Source organism: Callorhinchus milii, unplaced genomic scaffold (genome assembly GCF_018977255.1).
Source record: "Callorhinchus milii isolate IMCB2004 unplaced genomic scaffold, IMCB_Cmil_1.0 Scaffold666, whole genome shotgun sequence".
In the NCBI taxonomy this organism is placed as follows: domain Eukaryota; kingdom Metazoa; phylum Chordata; class Chondrichthyes; order Chimaeriformes; family Callorhinchidae; genus Callorhinchus; species Callorhinchus milii.
The window spans coordinates 33,171-43,659 of NW_024705407.1; the positions used below are offsets into that span (position 1 = coordinate 33,171).

At 47.9% G+C, this 10,489-nt stretch overlaps 1 protein-coding gene across 1 annotated transcript; it reads left to right on the top strand.

The window, feature by feature from the left end:
- Nucleotides 1–1,907: 1,907 nt before the first annotated feature.
- Nucleotides 1,908–8,736, top strand: LOC121852266 (gap junction gamma-1 protein-like). Its single transcript, XM_042346364.1, has 4 exons — nucleotides 1,908–2,209; nucleotides 2,960–3,460; nucleotides 7,871–8,028; nucleotides 8,675–8,736. Exons 1-4 carry the CDS (start codon nucleotides 1,908–1,910, stop codon nucleotides 8,734–8,736), a joined length of 1,023 nt encoding a protein of 340 aa, XP_042202298.1.
- Nucleotides 8,737–10,489: the final 1,753 nt, after the last annotated feature.

Consider the following 10,489-nt stretch of genomic DNA (forward strand, 5'->3'; position numbering starts at 1 on the left):
TTTTTTATAATTTATTAATATTTTTACCTACGTGACTTTACCGAAATAACCTAAGAGTTTGAATCCTTGCAGTCACAAAAGCTTCAAATCTAGAATCAGTTGGAGGCAGTCGCCCTCCAGCAACAACAGAGGGCAGAGGAGCAACACTCACAACAACGAGCGGAGCGCCGGGCGTTTAAAGGGCAGCAAGTATTCACAGTAGGGGGCACAGTTGTTGCATCGGCCAGCCATCTGTCAGCCAACCCATGGTAGGTGCCTTGGGTTGACTGCCGAATGGCTGTTGTTGTTGTGTGAGCGTGTGGACACAACGCTGAGTGAACTCAACTTACGTTACCAAGGTTAGGTTCCAGAGGTACCGTTTGTAAGTCCAACTTGACTTCTGTCGATCCAAACGTGGTGTATGGCATGTACACCAAACACAGAGAATAGCCTTAAAAGTCATATAATCTCATGTAGATGTAGATGCCACTGGTTCTTCACGTTCTGTAGATGTTGATGTCATTGGTTCTTCACGTTATGTAGATGTAGATGCCATTGGTTCTTCACGTTCTGCAGATGTAGATGCCACTGGTTCTTCACGTTCTGTAAATGTACATGTCATCGGTTCTTCACGTTCTGTAGATGTTGATGTCATTGGTTCTTCACGTTCTGTAGATGTAGATGCCACTGGTTCTTCACGTTCTGTAAATGTACATGTCATTGGTTCTTCACGTTCTGCAGATGTAGATGCCACTGGTTCTTCACGTTCTGCAGATGTAGATGCCACTGGTTCTTCACGTTCTGCAGATGTAGATGCCATTGGTTCTTCACGTTCTACAGACGTAGAATCCACTGGTTCTTCACGTTCTGCGGATGTAGATGCCACTGGTCCTTCACGTTCTGTACATGTAGATGCCACTGGTTCTTCACGTTATGTAGATGTAGATGCAACTGGTTCTTCACGTTCTGTAGATGTAGATGCCACTGGTTCTTGTCGTTCTGTAGATGTATATGCCACTGGTTTTTCACGTTCTGTAGATGTAGATGTCACTGGTTCTTCACGTTCTGTAGATGTCGATGCCACTGGTTCTTCACGTTCTGTAAATGTAGATGCCATTGGTTCTTCACGTTCTGTAGATGTAGACGCCACTGGTTCTTCACGTTCTACAGATGTAGATGCCACTGGTTATTCACATTCTACAGATGTAGATGCCACTGGTTCTTCACGTTCTACAGATGTAGATGTCATTGGTTTTTCACGTTCTGTAGATGTAGATGCCACTGGTTCTTCACGCTCTGTAAATGTAGATGCCACTGGTTCTTCATCTTCTGCAGATGTAGATGCCACTGGTTCTTCACGTTCTGTAGATGTAGATGTCATTGGTTCTTCACGTTCTGTAGATGTAGATGCCATTGGTTCTTCACGTTCTGCAGATGTAGATGCCACTGGCTCTTCACGTTCTGTAAATGTAGATGCCATTGGTTCTTCACGTTGTGCAGATGTAGATGCCACTAATTCTTCACGTTCTGTAGATGCCACTGGTTCTTCACGTTCTGTAGATGTAGATGCCACTGGTTCTTCACGTTCTGTAGATGTAGATGCCACTGGTTCTTCGCGTTCTGCAGATGTAGATGCCATTGGTTCTTCACGTTCTGCAGATGTAGATGCCACTGGTTCTTCACGTTCTGTAGATGTAGATGCCACTGGTTCTTCACGTTTTATAGATGTGGATGCCACCACTGTCATCTATTGTGCGTGGAGGTTGAACTTACGACTCTCGTTCCAAACGGGCAACTGGACAAACGGGACAGGTTATTTGATCATCACTCAAAGTCCTGAAGTTGAATGTTTCTAAGTGACGCTAGTTGCCCGTACAAACTCGAACGTTTCCCCACAGCGGCGTCTTTGCATCTGAGCGGCGTTCACGATGAGCTGGGGCTACCTGACGCAGCTGCTGGAGGAGGTTCACCGACACTCCACATTCCTGAGCAAGCTGTGGATCACCACCTTCCTCATCTTCCGCATCGTTCTCACGACGGTGGCCGGCGAGTCGATCTACTACGACGAGCAAGGCCGCTTCACGTGCAACACGGCGCAGCCCGGCTGCGAGAACGTTTGCTACGACAGCTTCGCGCCACTATCGCACGTCCGCTTCTGGGTGTTCCAGATCATCGCCGTCGCCACGCCCACCATCCTGTACCTCGGCTTCGCTGTTCATCGCATCACCAGGTACACACGTCCCCGGAGGGAGTGTTTCACAGCGGGGGGGGGAATTTGGATTCTAGACACAGACACACGCAGACACACACAGACACACGCACACACAGACACACGCAGACACACGCACACACAGACACACGCACGTGCACGCAGACACACACACAGACACACGCGGACACACACAGATAAACACAGACACACGCAGACACACGCAGACGGGCCACACGCAGACACACACAGACACACGCAGACACACACACACATACGCAGACACACGCAGACACACACGCACACAGACACACGCAGACACACACAGACGCACACAGACGCAGACAGACATACACATGGAAACACGCACACACACAGACGCAGACACACACACAGACACACGCACACGGGGCCACACGCGCACAAAGACAAAAGTCCCCCGCGTAGTCTCCAAAGGCCGTCGGGATAAGTGCTTCTCGCGAGCGGCGCTTCAAAGCCCCCGAGGGGGTCTGTGGCCAGAGCCACGCCGGCTGCGTTTGCCTCCCCGGTTGGCGAAGTTCTTGCACGTCGCACCAGGTGCTCACTTGACACTTCAAGCGTCTCTCGGAGGCGACAATCGGGAGTGGGATCCCGGACAGCGCCGTGTCCGTCTCTGTTGGTCGTCGTGATGTCGCGTTTCGCAGCGAGCGAGCACTTACACTTTCACTCGCCCCCGACGCTTCACACCGGGACTTGAACGGCGCCGCCGCCGCCGCTCTCTGCCGTGGTCAGGATCGAGCTCAAGCGAGACCAACGGAACAAGCGGGCCAAGCGAGTCGACCGCGCGGTTGAATGCACGGAGGAGGTGGAGGTGGAGGAGGAGGAGGAGGAGGTGGAGGAGGAGGAGGTGGATGTGGAGGAGGAGGAGGAGGAGGTGGAGGAGAAGGGTGAAGAAGAGGGCAAGCGGGAGCCTTGGCAACACAACGAGCGTTGGAGGATCAAGTCTGACGGGCTGATGGCGGCCTACACCCTCCAGCTGCTGGCGCGTACGCTGGCCGAGATGGGCTTCCTGGCAGGCCAGTACCTGCTCTACGGCTTTGAGGTGGCCCCACGCTTCGAGTGCGTCCGCCACCCCTGCCCACACCGCGTGGATTGCTTCGTGTCTCGCCCCACGGAGAAGACCATCTTCCTCCTGCTCATGTACGCCATCGCCGCCCTCAGCCTCCTGCTGGAGTTGTCCGAGATCTGCTACCTGGGGCTGGGCGCCTTCCACGACTTGCTGAGCGGGAGCAGGTGAGGGGGGCACACGGGGGGGGGGGGGCACGCGGGGGGGGGGCACGCGGGGGGGGGGGGCGCGAACGACGCCTTGTCGGAGGTAGATAATAGTTTTTTCACCGATGGGTTCATGCTTCAGCCCACCGTCGTGTTGCAGAGCAAATGCACTGGTCTGTCTGTTGTCCGCCTGATGATGCTGGTTGTGATCACTGGACGAAGCGTCGTACTCAGATTGTAGATCGTTGGAACCTCATTTGCCAGTAAAAAATATGATAATTGGTTTTTTACCCTTCTGTCTGGCAACAAAACTGACACCTTTTTTACAAGGAGTCATGTTTGCATAGACCACAATACCTGCGGTTGGAATGCAAACAAAAAACACAACTCTGATAATGTATGCACTGTCCTTGAAGTTGATTGGTCCACACCCGAGACAGCTTTCCTTAGAGCCTAGTCTCACATGGTGTTGAATCAGATGATGCCAAAAGGCGCACAACTCAAAGACAACGCACCATCAGAGTATGAGAGCTCGGGGTGAAGCATTTACACCATTGGAACCTCATTTGCCAGTAAAAAATATGATAATTGGTGTCAGTTTTGTTGCCAGATAGAAGGGTAAAAAACCAATGATCATATTTTTTACTGCCAAATGAGGTTCCAATGGTTGTCGGAGGTCGTCGGCTTCGGTGTTGGGTCGTGCGAGTGGCCGAAACGTCGTGAGAATTGTTTTATTATGTTTTATTTTTATTGTTTTATTACTTCCCTTCTACGTGACTTTACCGAAAGAACCAAGAAGACAGCTTAAACATCGTGACAAAATATAAGAATATGTTTCAGCAGCTGCGTTAGCACGATAACGCCACACGGAAACCTCCCGCAAGGAATCATCTCACTGCATTGGCCACACACACGGTACGTGTGATGAACATGCAGAGAGATAAAACACGCTCTGGTAGTATATGACGATGATGACGATGACGACGATGAATTGACTTTGAAACTGATTGGTCCCCACCAGAGACCGCTTTGTCTAGAGGCTGATGAGTCTCACCCCGAGCTGTGAAGGTGCTGGCAGTGGAAGTGTCCTCTCATCCAACAGCGTCAGTGAGACCAGCCTCTAGAGAAAGCGGCGCTCTCTGGTGGGGACCAATCAGTCACAAAGCGTCGTCGTCATTGACTACCAGAGCGTGGTCCTGTCGGCATGTTCACCACACGTACCGCGTATGTGTGTGTGGTCGATACAGGGAGATGATTCCTTGCAAAAGGTTTCTGTTCGGTGTGTGGGACAGATATGTAGTAGTGTAGTGTATAGTGCAGTGTATAGTGTAGTGTATAGTAGTGTAGTGTATAGTGTAGTGCAGGGGTCCTCAAACTACGGCCCGCGGGCCGCATGCGGCCCGCCGAGGACATTTATCCGGCCCGCCGGGTGTTTTTGCCGCCGCTGCCTGTCTGTTACTTTTTTTCTGCATGGGAAGGACGGTCATTGGTGGAAGAGGGAGAGGGGGCGGAGTTTCCCCCAATCAGACTGCATTGATGGGCAGTGCAGTCTGTATGTCTCTGTGTGGGCAAAGTTATTACTGGTATATTGTTTTTGTAGCGCTGTATATATATTGGTATTTTACTAATATCAATTTTGACTCCCTAGGAAACAATGATGTCAAGAAAGAGAAAAATTGACTCGGAGTGTAGGATATTCAAAGAACAGTGGACTTATGATTACTTTTTCATGCAGTACAAGGAAAGAGCTGTGTGTCTGATATGCCAGAATATAGTGTCTGTGTTCAAAGAATACAATTTACGTCAACACTATAAAACTCAACATAAAGATAAATATGCTTGTTTGGTCGGAGAAGTGAGAAAAGATAAAATATTAAAACTGAAAAATACATTAACAACTCAGCGAAATAGTTTTGTGAAGCAGAAGCAGCTAAATATTTCATCACTGCGAGCAAGTTTTCAAGTTTCCAAGCTAATAGCATGCACTGGCAGACCATTCGTGGAGGGAGAATTTGTTAAAGAATGCCTTCTTTCTGTTGCCAAAGAGATGTGTCCAGAGAAGGCCGATTTATTTAGTACAGTGAGTCTTTTAGGACCTACAATTACACGGAGGATTGAAGAAATGGGAGACAATTTGCATCAGCATTTGCAAAACTCCACAAAAAACTTTCCTATTTTTCCTTGGCACTCGACGAAAGCAATGATGTTCGTGATTCTGCACAACTTCAAATTTTTATTCGTGCGACGAATGACTATTTCGAAGTCACAGAAGAGCTTGCTGCACTGCAAAGCATCAAAGGAACAACTACAGGAGAGGATATCTTTCGATTTAAAGCTTTCGTGACTGCAGGGATTCATCTTCTTGGTTCTTTCGGCAAAGTCACATAGAAGGGAAGTAATAAAATAATTCTCACGACGTTTCGGCCACAACGCAAGCAGCCGTCCTCAGGTGAAAACCAGGTCTGTTGGGGAGACAGCGTCTGAATGAAACAGCACACGAGCTTGGAGCATATATAAGCTGGGTTGGAAGCGGGGGAAAGAGCGCCTTGACAAAATAATTTCAATATCAAGAGGAATTTAGCATATTTATGGGAAATGCAGGAATGTGATTAGTACTACATATGCCCGTGCTGCATATGTAGTACTAATAACATTCCTGCATGTCCCATAAATATGCTAAATTCCTCTTGATATGCAAATTATTTGTCAAGGCGCTCTTTCCCCCGTTTCCAACCCAGCTTATATATGCTCCAAGCTCGTGTGGTTTCATTCAGACGCTGTCTCCCCGACAGACCTGGCTTTCACCTGAGGACGGCTGCTTGCGTTGTGGCCGAAACGTCGTGAGAATTATTTTATTATGTTTTATTTTTATTATTTTATTACTTCCCTTCTACGTGACTTTACCGAAAGAACCAAGAAGAGAGGATATCTATGAAAAGGTTTGCCAAACTGTGAATGGTTTGGAGCTGAACTGGGCTAAACTAGCCAGTGTGACAACTGATGGTGCTCCTAGCATGGTGGGGTCTAAGAAAGGAGTAATTGCTCGCATTAACCAAGAGATGGACAAACATAACCATTCTCATCCAATAGCCATACACTGCCTCATCCACCAACAAGCGCTGTGTAGTAAATCACTGAAGTGGGACTCGGTTATGAAATTTGTGGTATCTTGTGTTAACTTCATTAGAGCTCATGCACTAAACCACAGACAATTTCAGCATTTCTGTCTGAGCTAAATGTTGACTATGAAGATGTTCTGTATCACACAGAAGTCCGTTGGCTGAGTCGAGGGAGAGTTTTGAAACGTTTCTATGACTTACTTCCACAGATTACAGCTTTTCTGCTTTAAAAAAACAAAGAAGTACCAGAGCTCAATGATGCAGAATGGAAATGGCACCTTGCCTTTCTGACAGATGTAACAGAGCTACTCAACAGTTTCAATGTGCAACTTCAAGGAAAGGGGAAGCTCATCTGTGATATGCAATCACATGTCAAAGCATTTGAAGTAATATTAGGCCTCCTCATCAAACAAGTGAAGGAGGAAAACTTCTGCCATCTCCCCACAACTCAAAATCTGTTAGCGGAAAAACCATTGGTTGCATTCCCAAACAAAACGTGTGGATTCACTGGAAAAATTGCAAAAGGAGTTCCAATTTGGATTTAAAGAGCTTCATCTCCATGAACAGGACATACAGCTTTTCCGTAACCCATTTTCTATTGACATTGAAAATGTGGATACAATTTACCAAATGGAACTGGCTGAACTGCAGAATTGTGACTCTCTGAAAGACGCATTCAAGTCAAGCAGCCTTCATAATTTCTATGCATCTCTCCCCTCTGAGACATATCCTCATCTCAGGAACCATGCACTCAAAATGGCAACCATCTTTGGCAGCACTTATGTCTGTGAACAGACTTTTTCCAGAATGAAACATTTGAAATCTCCAACCAGATCTAGACTAATGGATGCACACTTGCATCACTTGTTACGACGAGCAGTGACAAATATGGAACCGGACATTAACCATCTCATTAGCCAAAAGCAGGCCCATAGTTCCCATTGAAATACTGGCAAGTTTGTTGATTTAACTTTACTTGTTCTTCATTTTAAATATTGTATTTATTCCCGTTTTGTTTCTTCACTTCAAAATAAGATATATGCAGTGTGCATAGGAATTTGTTCATAGTTTTTTTTAAACTATAGTCCGGCCCTCCAACGGTCTGAGGGACAGTGAACTGGCCCCCTGTTTAAAAAGTTTGAGGACCCCTGGTGTAGTGTATAGTGTAGTGTATAGTGTAGTGTAGTAGTGTATAGTGTAGTGTATGTGTTCACAGCTATCTATATAGATGTTGTGTATAGTGTAGTGTATAGTGTAGTGTGTAGTGTAATGTGTTCACAGCTGTGTATATAGATGTGTGTGTGTGACGTAGGTCCGCGGAGGGCAAGCAGGCGGCCCGCACGACGCTGGAGGCTTCCCGGGTGAAGGTGGCCCAGGGCAGCCGGCGCGTGTCGCCGGTGCCCCCCCTCCCCGCCCCCCCCCGGGGTACCACTCGCTGGTGGGCGCCGCCCCGGACGGGAACGGCGCCGGGTGAGTTTCACGAGGAGCGCTCACACCGCTCCTCACGCGTCACGGCGATAACTATTATTATCATTCATCATCGTCGTTGTCGAGGTTTTTGGGTTTAGATCGCATTAGCCACTATACACTGCACTGTACACTATACACTACTATACACTACACTACACACTACACTATACACTACACTATGCTACACTATACACTACTATACACTACACTACTATACACCACTATACACTACACTATACACTACACTATACACTACTATACACTATACACTACACTATACACTACACTATACATTACTATACACTACACTATACACTACACTACTATACACTACACTATACACTACACTATACACTACACTACACACTGCACTACACACTACACTACTATACACTACACTATACACTACTATACACTACACTATACACTACACTATACACTACACTACTATACACTACACTATACACTACACTATACACTAGACACTACACTACACACTGCACTACACACTACACTACTATACACTACACTATACACTACACTATACACTATACACGCAATATAACCCAGACAAACCCTCTATCGTGTGCAGTGTATTCACATATTGTTGTCAATGAAAACTCTTGAAATTCAAATCGTTTTCTAGGGTGGCGGCTCCGGGCGAGCCGGCGCCCCCGGCAGCCCCGGCACCAGCACCAGCAGCAGTAGCAGCAGCAGGAGCAGCACCAGCAGCAGCAGCGGCAGTGGTGGCGATGTCGCCGCGTGAATTGTGTCAGCTGCGTGAGGAGCTGCGGGAACTCCAGACGGAGTTGGGGCTGACGCTGAGGCCGCCCCGCCCCCCCCGCGCCAGGAGGCCCCCGGACAGGCCGCTGGTGACGTCGCCGCTGGTGACGCCGCTGGTGACGCCGCTGGTGACGTCGCTGGTGACGTCGCCGCTGGTGACGCCGCTGGTGACGCCGCTGGTGACGTCGCTGGTGACGTCGCCACCGCCGCCCCTCGCACGGTGTGGCTCTAGCGCCAGAGCCAGTTTCACTCTCCGCCCGCTACACCCTCCCCCCCCCCCGATGCGCCGCCCCCGTTGTGATCGTCTTTTTTTTGTCGACGTTCTCTGTCGCTGAGCCACGTGACGTGACGGGGGGGGGGGGTGGGGGGCACGTCGTTGACCCACGCGATGTGGGGGAGGGGTGGGGGGCACGCCGTTGACCCACGCGACGGTGTGGGGGGGTGGGGGGGGGTGGGGGGGGGCAGCCCGGCACCCAGCCTCGTAGCTGGGGGATTCAGCTCTGCTCTGGGTTTGTAACCCAGCGGAGCGTTGAGAGTTCAAGTCTCCTTAGAACGCGTTCTTTGTGGCATCGTGGCTTATCGCATTGGGCCGACGTATAAATGTACGAGTCGGGGGGGAGGGGGATGTTTGATTAAAGCAACGCAAATCTTTTCGTTACTTTAGCTTCTTAATTTGCGTGAGTTTCTGTTTTAATTTTCTCGTTAAACCTTCTCCCATCGCTGGTAGAGAGGCGTTGGGTTTAGCGTTTCGCACGTCGTTATGATGGCGTGACAGCCCGCTGCGGTTTACATTGACAAAGCAAAAGGCATTTCAGATGTTGGCTATGTGGTTTGTGAACAGCTGTGGGCAAATGTGAACAGCAGGTGACACGGTGTTGTTGTGTTTATTGTTTTTCTGAATTTTTAAAATTTTTAATTGGGAAATGGAAATGATGCTTGTGTGTTTCATGTTAATTTATGCTAATTGAGTAACTGTCATGTGATCAATCGTACGTGTGATTACAATAGGAACGTCCTTAAACGATTTTTACTTCATATGTAACCGCGCTGTAGAAACGTGAGCCCAATGGCAAAAGTGGACCTCATTGATTGGTAAGATTGTGCAATTAAAGAAATTTCCCGAAACAACGGTGTACCTGTGAGTGTGTGTAGCTTTGTCTAATAAATGCTTATCAATTGGCAAGTACAGTGAGGGAAAAAAGTATTTGATCCCCTGCTGATTTTGTACGTTTGCCCACTGACAAAGAAATGATGAGTCTATAATTTTAATGGTAGGTTTATTTTAACAGTGAAAGACAGAATAACAACAACAAAATCCAGAAAAACGCATGTCAAAAATGTTAAATTTCGATTTAAAGCTTTCGTGACTGCAGGGATTCATCTTCTTGGTTCTATCGGTAAAGTCATCACGTAGAAGGGAAATAATAAAATAATAAAAACAGGTGAGGACGGCTGCTTGCGTTGTGGCCGAAACGTCGTGAGAATTATTTTATGTTTTGTTTTTATTATTTTATTACTTCCCTTCTACGTGACTTTACCGAAAGAACCAAGAAGGTCAAAAATGTTATAAATTGATTTGCATTTTAATTAAATAGACAGGCGCAGTAGGTCGAGATAGAACCCACGACCTCCTGTAGACCAGACGAGGTAGTCAACATCTCATAGCCACCGTGTTGAT

What these genes read in the sequence shown, in the direction of transcription:
- LOC121852266 (XM_042346364.1), top strand. Translation starts at nt 1,908, where the DNA reads ATGAGCTGGGGCTACCTGACGCAGCTGCTGGAGGAGGTTCACCGACAC. An exon ending in GCTGTTCATCGCATCACCAG is followed by an intron (nt 2,210 to 2,959) that starts GTACACACGTCC and finishes TGCCGTGGTCAG; the next exon opens with GATCGAGCTCAAGCGAGACC. An exon ending in GACTTGCTGAGCGGGAGCAG is followed by an intron (nt 3,461 to 7,870) that starts GTGAGGGGGGCA and finishes TGTGTGACGTAG; the next exon opens with GTCCGCGGAGGGCAAGCAGG.